At 42.1% G+C, this 13,522-nt stretch overlaps 1 protein-coding gene across 1 annotated transcript in view; it reads left to right on the top strand.

Moving 5' to 3' along the window:
* The window catches only part of SKIC2 (SKI2 subunit of superkiller complex), a 98,154-nt gene that overhangs the window by 16,050 nt on the left and 68,582 nt on the right, over positions 1–13,522 (top strand). Inside the window, exons 9-10 of the mRNA XM_073598429.1 lie at positions 2,239–2,414; positions 9,818–9,955. Coding sequence (XP_073454530.1) covers positions 2,239–2,414; positions 9,818–9,955 — 314 coding nt within the window. The remainder of the gene's footprint in view (positions 1–2,238; positions 2,415–9,817; positions 9,956–13,522) is intronic.

Below are 13,522 nucleotides of genomic sequence, written 5' to 3'. Positions count from 1 at the left end.
AGTGTCACAGCAAAGGGTCTGAATACTTAGGACCATGTGATATTTCAGTTTTTCTTTTTTAATAAATCTGCAAAAATGTCAACAATTCTGTGTTTTTCTGTCAATATGGGGTGCTGTGTGTACATTAATGAGGAAAAAAACTTAAATGATTTTAGCAAATGGCTGCAATATAACAAAGAGTGAAAACTTTAAGGGGGTCTGAATACTTTCCATCCCCATTGTGTGTGTGTGTGTGTGTGTGTGTGTGTGTGTGTGTGTGTATATATATATATATGAGCTGTTTGCCTGTCAATAGATTTGTATTTCTGTCTGGTCTGTCCTGAGATTTACACAGCTCTGCCACACAGCACAGCCAGGAGGATGGCACTCCTTACTCTGTTAACGTTGAATCGAAATAATTTTTTTTTCATTATTTAAAACCAAACCTCAGATTTTCTTTCACTCTAAATAGCTTGTTTGGGACAAGCTGGCTCAAACTAACCATTTCCTTTACTAATCGATGTGGCCACTGTCAACACAATATAAACTGTATCTAGCATCCACTACAGTATACATGCTGTGTTCTGGCAGCGGTATAGGGATTTTCCGTCTGCTGCTGGAACAAAAACGAATAGGGGTGAGCGCTGCTCAACCATTTACAGGAAGCCTTGTATTTTATGAATGAATAGAAGGCCTCTTCTGATTGGCTGAGGTGGAGATTGTGATAGCCAATCAAGGAAGACTTGTGCTCATTAAAAAAATACAAGGTTTTCTGTGAATGGCTGAGAAGCAGTCAGCCTGACTCATTTTTGTTCCAACAACAGACAGAAAATCTCCATACCACTGCTGAAACACAACACGTGTACTATGTTGTAGCTCACAGTGATTGAATCGATTAGTAAGAGTAATAGTTTTATTTTTGGGCCAGCTTGGCCAAATCAAACTATTTAAAGTAACAATAAACCTAGAGTTCGGCTTTAGGAAATCTATTGGTATCATCTTCCACTCCCTGCCTTGGACAGTGAAGGAGGAGCAGTAGATTGGTGAGGTCATCTGTTCACTTGCCCTGTTTTGAGACCTTTACAGGAGATTAACCAGTTCCCACCCGGCCTATAGCAAAATGACGACCCTGCTGTTTCAGGTGGACGTCATATGGACATCCTCTTGGATCGCAGCCGCAGAACCTCACTGCGATCTGTCACCGGCTGTGTCCTTTACTGATCAGTGTACCAGCCTGCTGCCGGTACCATGTGTTCGCTGTGACCCCAGCAGATCATATGACAATTGTAAACAATGGATGGCTTGCATTCATTTGCATCCATTGCGTACAATTGTGTTACTAGCTGTGATTGGTCACAGTGATCACATGGTACAGACAAGGCCAATCACACCCCATCTGTACCATGTGATTAGCTGTGGCCAATCACGGCTAATCATAATAAAACACTGAATGAATCGGTTTCATTCAGTAAAAATGGTTGCTTATACCTGTGAAATTCTTTGGTATAAACAATCATAATGTGTAAAAAAAAAAAAAACATAACAAAAAAAAACCCTGATCCCTTCCCCAGAGTAGTACAGTTTTACCTACATTATATTGCTCTGGTCACACTGTTTAGAAAAAAAAATAAATTAAATTATTATTTTTATTTTTTTTTTATTTTTACATACTGTCACCAGTCAGTGTCCCTGATCACCGCCACACTCGTTATATGATAAAACTGTACTGTACTGGTGACAATGACAAAAAAAATTGTGAAAAATATATATATATTTTTTTACATTTCTTCATTTTTCAAATAATTGTGTCAAAAAAATACAACTTCAAAAAACTCACCATGCCTCCTACTAAATACCTCAGACTTTCTACTTTCCAAAAAGGGGTCATTTGTGGGATATTTGTACTGTCCTGTCCTCAGGCCTCAAAATATGAGGCCTTCAGTACATCAGGGTTGATTGATTTTCGTTGAGCTCATGTGCTGTGATTCTCTTCTGTATGTTAGAACAATGTTTCTCACAGGTGATTTGATCAGTTTCGCATCCTTAGTAATTACCCCAGCAGTTTCATCTGAGGGAAATCCTGAAAACATGACCTGTTGGGGCACCTGGAGTTGAGAAGCATTGTGTTAGAAAATAGGATCTAATATCTGATTTTTTTTTTTTTTTTTTAGTGGGCGGTACACAACAGTAATAACGCTTTGTTAGGAATAGCAGTGAGTGATGTAATAAGCTTTAGCCACCTACCTTTTACCTTGACAGATGGATTGAAGCCCCCAGGGGTTCTTTCTCTTGCCAATCTGCTGGGGACTCTGGAAGATTTCACGCTGGCAGACTCCAGTGAGGATGAAGATGAAGCCAAAATAAAACAGAAACCCAAGGCAGACAAGACAGAGGGACTTCACAGGACGAATAGCCTGGAAGAGCTGGGTGTAGAGGTCAGATGGGAGTAATGGGAACTTATGGGGTTAATCAATGGAAACACGCCTTCAGGCTTATTTATATGCAGCCCAAAGGGAGGATGGCACCCAGTGCAGTATCCTAAAACAACCAATCACATTCTTCTATCTCACTGACTTCTGGTTACTTAAAGTGGCGTTCCAACTATGGAAACATTTTTTTTTTTTAGGATGAATATCTTAATATTTATAAAGTTGTTACAAGCACTGACATGTCTCTGTTTAAACAGTGCTCGATTGACGATTTAATTGATAAAGATCTCTTATATTTTTGTTTGTCTATTACCATCTTGCTTGTAGGCATGTGAAGCCCACAAGCACTATCTTCTGGGCTCTGGTGCAGCTAAGCGACCAGCATGCCCTGCCCGTTCTCGCGCATGCGCAGTATGTACGGCGCAGCGCCGTACACTTCTGACGTTGCCATCACAACGGGCGTCGTCGTCAGAAGTGTCCGCCCCCTTTGTGCTGCCCAGTGACTCCTGAGAAATGATGACAGACATCTCCCAGGAGCACTAGCGAGCACGGGCGCCGAGGGAAATGACGTCAGGCTCCGTGGAGAGGAAGAGGCAGATTACGAGGGACACCCTAACAACAGACCTGAAAAGGTGAGTAAAAAAAAAATGTTTCCAAATGTTGTTAATTGTATTTAATGCAGATGAATAATGCAAAATTAATTTTATGAGTGGAACTCCGCTTTAAAGTGTTACTAAACCCAGGACCCTGCATTCAGTATATCTGGTCTCCCACAGTACACAGAACATGGAAATGCAATTATTTTAGTAAATATAAACTGCTAAATACCTTTCCTCATCAGCAGTATATAAGCAGTCTTGTGACTTCTATCAGTGTCTGGTTAAAGCTTGTAGGAGGAGCTTTCATTCTCCTCTGACTGTCTTATGAGGCTGCATGACCCCTGACCCTCTTTGTGGACAGTGCTGATTGGCCCTGTGCTGATCACATGCACACTCCCAAAAAAAAAAAACAGCAATACACACAAAACTGAGCATGCGTAAGAGTGTCTTCAAGGCTCTGTACTATCAGGAGATGGATTAGGAACAGTAAAAGAAGGGGAGGATCAGAGAAGACAGGATCAAACAGCTTTTTTACACAATGTGGACGATTAACCCCTTAGGGTCCACAGTGAGTATAACAAGCATGCTTTACTGCATATACAGACTGATTTTACTGTTGTGGGTTTAGTAACACTTTAAGCATGAATTCTGCCAATACAGAAAGCAGTGGGCAGGACTAGGTGTGGCCAGTCGCTGATTGACAGGCTTGTGAATCAGCAGTGACAATGCTAATATTCATGCCTGTAGTGAAAGCATGCGCAGCCTACAAGAGAGTGGCAACTCTGCCCTGAATTCAGGAGCGGTGCAGCATTGTTGCCACCCCATCACAGGAAGCTGCAGTAAGTGGATTCACTGGCAGAATCAAAAGGTATTTGTAGGACTTTGCCAGGGAACTTTAAAGTAGAATTCCAGCTAAAACCACACTAGTCTTTAAAAAAATCTCCCTCCGTCCTCCTGACACCTATGCTGATTAACTTGTGTAAAGAAGATGTATATACTTACCTATTTTCAATCTGCTCCAGTCTGGTCACATGATCCCCAATGTCAGCCAGCAGCGGCTACAGGGGAATGGAGAGAGCCCCCTACATTTGTCTCTTATTTTCAGTCCATAAGTGCTGCTTCATAGAAGCCATGGTTTCCATATACTGCACTAATGAGAACCAACAAACCTGAAACAGTTGTATGCCATTTGTAATGAATGGCTCTATAAGGCCCCTTTCACACGGGGTGGATCCGTTGGACGGACTCTGCTAGCTCAGCGGGGGATCGCTCCATTGATCCCCACTGAGCAGGCGGATGACAGGTCCGTCTTCACTCACTGTGCAGAGAGCCCTGATGTTCTCTATGGGGAGATCGGATGAAAACAGACAACCTGTCCGTTTTCATCCGATCTGCTGGACGGGTGGCGAAAGTTTTGCCATCCGTCTATTTTGAGTGGATCTTATCGGATCGGATGGCAGGTGGGTGGAAACATCTCTGCTGACACTCGCCTGCCCATAGAGGTCAAATGGGTGGCCCGCTCTGATCCACCTGAAAAACAGACAGGCGGATCCAAGCCGGCCGATTGTGTGAAAGGGGCCTAATATTTGACGATATCTGTCAAGTTTTGGACATGCAGATGGTCCAGGGGCGATTAGACCGGTATCTGCTCCCCCTCCTCCCCTGAAAGGTGCCAAATGTGACACCAGAGGGGGGAGGATTCCAAAAACCAGAAGTTCCATTTTTGGATGGAACTCCGCTTTAAGAAAGCTGTAATGGGAATTAGAAGCTGAACTCTGAACGCAATGCTATTAGTGAAGCTGGAGTTCAAAGCATTCCTGGCTGAGGCTCCTCCCACTGATGTGTTTCAATCTCACATAAAGTGACACTAAGACTCCATGCACAGTAGCTTATAAAAAAAAAGCAGCAGCTTTTGAGCATTTTTTTTTCTGCTTCTAGAAGCAAACTGTTATCCTATGTGTCCTCTTCTTTTTGCATTCTTGGGAGCGATTTGCCAGCAGAAAAAAAGCTGAAAGCTCCAAAACTGCTGCTAAAAGCTGGCACAAAAACAATATTATGAGTGTTTTTCATCCAGCATTTTTTTGTCATTTTTTTTGGTTTATAGTGTGCATGGAGTCTAAATGATATCTTTAGTTTCCAAAAATAATCCATACGCATGCACTACTTTTGGAAATGTGGAATATGGCTGCAATAGATGAGTGCCATCATCCCTAATAAATGGAAATGGAGAAATCCCTCATGGAGGTGGGACTATAGCGGCATTGGTAGATTAAAGTCAGAGGTAGCAAAAATTGTAAAAATATCAATACAAACTGTACTTATACAAAACATCAAGTGAAAATGGTGTATGACAACCATACATGAATATTGGAAAGATTGGATACAGACAACTAACGTGTTTCGGGACTCCCTCTTCAGAGGTGTCTTCAATATACAGTACATACAACTTTTTTTTTTTTTTTTTTTTTTTTTTTTTTAAGTCAGCAGCTACAAATACTGTAGCTGCTGACTTTTAAAATAAGGACACTTACCTGTCCAGAGCGCCCGCGATGTCGGCACCCGAAGCCGATCTATCCCTCGGCTCTCGGGTGCTGCTGCCGCCATCTTCGGTAAGGGAATCAGGAAGTGAAGCCTTGCAGCTTCACTTCCTGGTTCCCTACTGCACATGCGCAACTCGTGCTGCGCTATTCCATTGGTCCCTCCTGTGTTCTGGGACCTGTGTGTCTCCCAGAAGACAGCGGGGGGGGGAAGTGGCATAGATACCCGCAGGTGGCTGGGGTATCTGTGCCCGGAAGTGGGAGCAAAATACCTGTATTATACAGGTATTTGCTCCACCCTGAAAGGTGCCAAATGTGACACCGAAGGGGGGGAGGAACCGGAAAAGCGGAAGTTCCATTTTTGGGTGGAACTACGCTTTAAGAACATGCATCAGCAGGCCATGCGTTGTTATTCCCTGACACCCAGCCCGATGTTAACACTCGGAACAGGCCCGCAGAGATTCCCCCAGGATGCGGTCTGAAGAGATGAAAGAAGATGCATGTAACCCCAAATGGGAACTTGGATCAGTGGGATCACTGCATAGTGCAGAAAATCACTGCACCGACATAGTCCAGACTGAAGATAGTCCTGAGTCAGTTGTTTGGAAAGTTGTATGTACTGTATATTGAAGACACCTCCTGAAGGAATCCCGAAATGCGTTAGTATGTATCTAATCTATGTATGGTTGTCCTACACCATTTTCACTTGATGTTTTGTATATGTACAGTTTGTAATAAATTTTTATATTTTTACAATTCTTACTACCTCTTTGACTTTAATCTACCAGTGCCGCAATAGTCCCACCCCTCAAGGGATTTCTCCATTTCCACGCACTACTGTTGGCCTTGTAATCTACTTTTTATGGATACATTTCTTAACCTCTCCTTTTCGCCCCTCACTTCCCTTTGTTTGAAACAAGCAGTGCATGTTCCTTGCGGTCATGTAAACTGCCCAATGTACACTGCATATCCCACAGTCCATGGTCTATCTCAGGAATGAGATGCCTGGTGAAGGGGTCCTGCACAACTCTGAAAAGTTACACTTTGTATGTTGTGATGTGATCGTTCCGCAATTTAATTTTCGGATGGTACTGGTTGATCCGTGGTATACTGGCATAGATGTATGTTGTCCAGTCTGTAACTGTGTCCTAAAACATATCACCAGTCTCCAACAACTCCTATAGCATCTCTGACTATCTCTTGTAGCATGTCTCTAGTCTCTGACCATCTCCTTTTTCATGTCTGCAATCTCAGTTTGCTGTAGCATTAGGCCTCATGTACACTGCTGCTGGTAAACGGACATTTAGGAGCAGTTGGGAGTTCATTTCAACTGCCCCTGAATTCTCCTCTGTTATCTTATCAGTACATGTACACAGGGTCGTTTATAGTCGTTAGAGATTAGAGGCTTTTTTTGGAACGCAAAAAAATGCATTCAGAAGCTGAGTTTACAGGTATTTCAAGCACTAAACGCGGTAACTCGCATTTAGCCGTGTTTCGTTTACAGGCGTTTTTCATTTTTGGCTATTTTGAAAAAAACAACATTTTTTTTAACCACTTGCTGACCTCTGCACGTCGATATACGTCGACACAATGGCAGCGGTGGGCAAATGGGCATACCTGTACGTCACCTTTAATTGACGGGGCTAGCGGGCGCACGCACCCGCTGCGTAAAGCGTGACTGTACCTGCGGACTCGATGTCCGCCGGTGTCCCGACGATCGTGTCACGGAGCTGCAGAACGGGGAGATGTCTATGTAAACAAGGCATTTTCCAGTTCTGCCTAGTGACATGACAGAGATCTACTGCTCCCTGTCATCGGAAGCAGTGATCGCTGCCATGTCCTAGGTAGCCCACCCCCCCCCCCCACAGTCAGAATCACTCGCTAGGACACACTTAACCCCTTGATCGCCCCCTAGTGTTTACACAGTAATCAGTGCATTTTTATAACACTGATCGCTGTATAAATGGCAATGGTCCCAAAAATGTGTCAAGTGTCCGATGTGTCCGCCATAATGTCGCAGTCCTGATAAAAATTGCAGATCGCCGCCATTACTAGTAAAAAAAAAATAATAAAAATGCTTTAAATCTATCCCCTATTTTGTAGATGCTATAACTTTTGCGCAAACCAATCAATATATGCTTTTTGTGATTTTTATTACCAAAAATTTGTAGAAGAATACATATCGGCCTAAACTGAGGGAAAAAATAGCTTTTTTTTTTTTAAAAAAAAAAAAGGGAGGGATATTTATTATAGCAAAAAGTACAAAATATTGTGTTTTTTTTTCAAAATTGTCGATATTTTTTTGTTTATAGTGCAAAAAATAAAAACCGCAGAGATGATCAAATACCACCAAAAGAAAGCTCTATTTGTGGGGGAAAAAAAGGACATCAATTTCGTTTGGGTACAACGTTGTATGACCGTGCACTTGTCAGTTAAAACGACGCAGTGCTGAGTCGCAAAAAATGGCCTGGTCATTCAGCAGCCAAATTTTCCGGGGCTGAAGCGGTTTAAAAATACGCTTCTAAATGCAAAATGCAGATAAACGTGGCATGCAAATGCGGCAAAACGGACGTTTTAAACGTGCGTTACTATCTGTCAAGTTAAATTGTTCTGGAGAGTTTGTAAAAATGTCCCATGTACATGAAGCCTTACAGTTACTGAATAATCTATTTGGCCCCCTTTGGTGAAGTCAGGCCTGCACTTAGGACCCTCTATCTCAAGAAAGTTTATCACCACTGAACCCCATCAGAGATCTCTATCAGTCTGGTATAATGTGTCTTCAATCTATGACTGTCTCTTAAAGCATGTTGCCAGTCTTCAACAACTCCTTTAGCATCTCTACCATCTCGGACTATCTTATGTAGCATACTTATATTCTCTGGCCATCTCCCTTTAAATGTCTGCAGTCTCTGACAGTTTTCCTAGAATTACATCCACTGAATGTTAAAAGATAAGTTCACCTTAAACACCCTCAACATGTAATATGTTCCCAATGCTGCAGCCATTGCCCAATCCCCCCCGCCCAACACACTCATGACCGCAGGATGGGGAGAAGTTCACCGTACTAGCTGTCAGTTTTTAAAATCAGCGCAGCCGTTTGGGGCTCCGCCATCACGGCCGCTTCATTCATTCACACAGCAATGTGTAGAAATGAACTACAAGCCCCAACAACTTTTGCAGATGTCAGCCTGTAGTTCTCAATGAACTACCACGGTGTGGAGCGCCGTGGTAGTTCATTGCTATTTCCTGTCAGCATATTTTCTTGCCCGTACAACATGTACGGGCACATAAATACTCTTACAGACCCGCAGGTTCAAAAACAAAATAAATGCACATTTTTTTTTTCCTGCAAAAAATGAGCATTTATTTATTAAAGTCCACTTATCCTTTAAGGCCTTATGCACACCAGACATTTTGCTATCTGTCATAGACGCTGTTCCTCCTGGCAGGAGCATTTTGGCAGAAAAAATGCTTGATGCTTGTAAACGCGTGTAAAACGTTTAGACAAGTGGATATTATATAATTTCATAAATAATAATTTATTGTGGCCATTGAATTTAATTAATAATCAAGCACTAAACGCACTTAGCATTAATACACGTTTAGCCTCATATACAGACGTCAAGCGTTTTTTGCTGCTGAAAGGTCGCTTCTACTGGCACTGTAAACTCCCCTGCCTCTAAACTCCTCTAATCACCTGTGTGTGCATGGACAAATAGGTTAACATGCAGGAGCATTTAGGGGCAGAAAAAAAAATGGCAGGTGCCTCCTAACAGCAGCGTTAAAAACGTCCAGTGTGCATGAGGCCTTAGTGCGGCTTTTTGGTGATGTCAGGGGCTTGAGGACCCTCTATATCGGAGATCTCCAAACTATGGCCCTCCAGCTGTCGCAGAACTACAAGTCCCATCATACCTCTAGGAGTAATTGTAACTGCCAGCCTTGCAATGCCTCATGGAAAATGTAGTTCCACAACAGCTGGAGGGCCATAGGTTGCCTACCCCTGCGTCTATATAAAGGATTATCTATTGTGAATTATTTGCAGTAAATTTACAAATGTCTTTCAAGTGAAAGATGGGGACAAAATGATTATTACAGGGAGAATTCCAGCATTCAGTGTGATTACTAACAAGCCTGCAGTCAGTGTGTACTGGTAGGTTAATCGGCTTCAATATGGTTGCAAGGTATAAAATTGTGTCAGCGATTGATATGGATGATTTGGTGTTTGGAGCAATATATAGGTAATAATAATTGATTTTCTTTCCCTGTCCTTCAGATGAAGTCCTCTGCTGCTGCACCCCCTCCCCCAGCCTCGCCTGTTCCAGAATCCACTCAGGAACAATGGGCCATTCCACTCAGCAGCCTCGCCCCCGTGGATGATTTCTACAAACGTATTCCAGATCTAGCCTTTAAGGTGAGAGAAATCATCTATATGTATCAGTATGAAGACATAGTCAAAACTCGACTCAAAACAAGACTATCAATTAAAGTGCACCTGTCAGTGTTCTAGCACCTAAACTGGCCTTTAAAACTCACAAAAAAATGCCCAAAGGACTTTGCGAGGCACAACTACAAATATAAAATGTATTGTTTAGACACAAAACAAATACTACATACATTTAAAAATATTTGTGTCACATACAATTGCAGATATATGTACATGAATAGCCAACGTTCCATAAATCATAATATAACTGAAAATCCAAATGTACTGATTCTCTACGTGTTTCGCAACACAGCACTCGCTTCCTCAGGAGAGGTACATATAGATATCTGAAATTAGAGACGAGGTTGTTTAGGAGAGAAAAAAAGAGGGGGGGACTCAAACTTACAATTTGGTAGAAGAGTCTCATAAATCTCCAAACGTGATCAGTAATGATGTAGATTTAGTAAATTTCTTATGTACTGATTCTCCATGTGTTTCGTGAGAACGCTCGCTTCCTCAGGATAGGTACATATAGATATCTGAAATTAGGGACAAGGTTGTTTTAGGAGAGAAAAAAGAGGGGGGGGATCCAACTTGCAATTTGGTAGAAGAGTCTCATAAATCTCCAAACATGATCAGTAATGATGTGGATTTAGTAAATTTCCTGGGTCTCCCAAGTATGGATAAGTAGGACAGCCGGATAGGAGCACCCATAGGTCCATATAATTCTCCCCGGGGGTTGTGGAGGGGAAGGAGACCAGCCAGTACACAGCAATACCTGGAGATATCATCGGGAATCGCGACGTAGGACTGTGAACAGGCACTGAAAACTAAGAAAAAACAATGAACTTCCAAGAATAGGGCCAGCTATCAAAGGTATACCGATCCCCTGGTTCCTACAATTCAAATGCACATGGTGAAAATCAAAGGAAATTGCATGGCAAAGAAGGGGTGCCAAATGTAATATGGTGAACTAAGTAACAATTGTGTAATGAGAAAATTTAAATCCCGTGAGACTTCGGTATGAAGCACAAAGTGCTGTAAAGCACCGTATTACATCTGCCAGTGAGTGGTGTTCATATTGCATTGAGTGAAAGCAGTGGTTGTAAGAAAAAAGGGAAAATAAGTATCCTTGTTAGACTATAATGGTAAAATAAAGTTGGTGCTAAAACAAAACACCATGTGACCACTGATAGTAAAAAAAAAAAAATCCCAGACGTCCTGGCCTCGAGGGGTTCAGAGAAACAGGAGAAAGAGAATACACGATTCTCCTTTTTAATAGTTCAATAAACAGCAACCAATATCAGCAAGATTTCTTCGCCGCTATGCAGGATGTACGAGCCCCTTGGCGGCTTCCCGACCATTATGACGCTGGAGGAGCGGGGTCTGACCAGCACTCATGATATTTTATCTGGGTATACCCTGAGTTTGTCTACCATCCATCCAGACAGGCAGGATCTGGACTGGTCCCTTTGGTGCAGACCTTCACTGGAGACATTACAAAATATTTTACAGCGCACACATTCAAGAATGACATTTCCTGTAAGGCTAGTAAAAAACACCTGAATATATTCTAAAAATATGGGGGTTTGGTCACACTATATGGTCATATAGTGCTAAGCCCACTTCACTGGAGACATATCCCTGCAGGGTGAGTATAAACCTCATATGACAACATGCCTTTACTAGGTAGGACTCCTCTGACTCTCCTTTGACATTATGTTTACGATTATTCACTGGTGTATATGTGTGTTCACGTTTTTTACAAAGCACAGGATATTGGTTGCTGTTTATTGCACTATTTTAAAGGGGGAATTGTGTGATTTTCCTCTTTCTCCTGTTTCTCTGAACCCCTCGGGCCAGGACGTCTGGGATTTTTTTTTACTATCGGTGGTCACATGGTGTTTTGTTTTAGCACCAACTTTATTTCACCATTATAGTCTAACAAGGATACTCATTTTGTTTTTTTTCCTTACAACCACTGCTTTCACTCAATACTATATGAACGCCACTCACTGGCAGATGTAATACAGTACTTTACAGCACTTCCTGCATCGTACCCAAGTCTCCTGGGATTTTCGTTTTCTATTTTCACAATTGTTACTTATTTAGATCTCTATATTACATTTGGCACCCCTTCTTTTTCATGCACTTTCTTTTGATTTTCACCACGTGTACTTGAATTTTAGGAGCTAGGGGATCGGTATACCTTTGGTTGCTGGCCCTCTGCTTGTAAGTTCATTGTTGTGTTTGAGTTTTCAGTGCCTGTTCACACCTCCACGTTGCGATTCCTGGTACTATTTCAGGGTATTGCTGTGTACTGGCTGGTCCCCTTCCCCTCCACAACCCCCGGGGAGAACTATGTGGACCTATGGGTTCTCTCATCCGACTGTCCTACTTACAGTGGTGAAAATAATTATTTGATCCCCCTGCAGATTTTGTAAGTTTGCCCACTTACAAAGAAATGAAGGGCCTATAATTTTTTTTACCATAGGTGTATTTTAAATGATAAAGATAGAATATCAAACAAAAATCCAGAAAAAACACATAATACAAATGTTATAAATTGAGTTGTAGTTCAGTAAGTAAAATAAGTATTTGATCCCCAAGTAAAACATGACTTGGTACTTGGTGGAGAAACCCTTGTTGGCAAACACAGAGGTCAGACGTTTCTTGTAGTAAGTGGCCAGGTTTGCACACAACTCAGGAGGGATTTTTGGTCCACTCTTTTTTTTTTTTTTTTCCAGATCTAAACTGTTGCTTGGCAACTCAAAGTTTTAGTTCCCTCCATACATTTTCTATAGGATTAAGGTCTGGAGACTGGCTAGGCCACTAGGTAACCTTAATGTGCTTCTTCTTGAGCCACTGCTTTGTTACCTTGGCGGTATGTTTTGAGTCAAAGTCATGCTGAAAGACCCATCCATGACCCATCTTCAGTGATCTGGCTGAGGGAAGAAAGCTCTCATCCAAGATTTTATAATACATGGCCCTTCTATTGGCCTCTCACAGGCTGGTGACACAAGTAGCTCCTCTGAAAATCAAACTTTGTTTGTCACATGGGAGTGCACTGCTTGAAACTAATCACCTCTCCTAAGAACAGCTGTCTCCGCAATCAGGCAGGGTGCTGGCTCTGTTTGCAACAGAGATAATGGAAGAAATAGAACGCTGGATAGCCGCACTCCAAAAAAGTTCATTTTTATTAAAAAATGGATCTCAAAGCATCACAGGGCAATACAGACTAACTGTACAGCCTTTGACGCGTTTCACACCAGATATGGTGCTTAGTCATAAGCACCATATCTGGTGTGAAATGCGTCAGAAGCTGTGCAGTTAGCCTGTATTGCCCTGTGATGCTTTGATATCCATTGTTTAATAAAGGTGAACTTTTTTGGAGTGCGGCTATCCAGCGTTCTATTACTTCCATTCTCTATTTGTCGCAGCTGTGCCTTCGGTTTTTTAGAATATAGTGAAACGGGAACAAGTTTTACCCTACTCCAGCCAATGGGTGAATTTGTCAAATTTGTGGTGTTTCCCCTTTTTAAAGGATAAGTTCAC

Source organism: Aquarana catesbeiana, linkage group LG09 (genome assembly GCF_042186555.1).
Source record: "Aquarana catesbeiana isolate 2022-GZ linkage group LG09, ASM4218655v1, whole genome shotgun sequence".
NCBI classification, from domain to species: Eukaryota; Metazoa; Chordata; class Amphibia; order Anura; family Ranidae; genus Aquarana; species Aquarana catesbeiana.
Note: the sequence above shows the minus strand (reverse complement) of the source record. Positions and strands in the feature narration are given on the sequence as shown.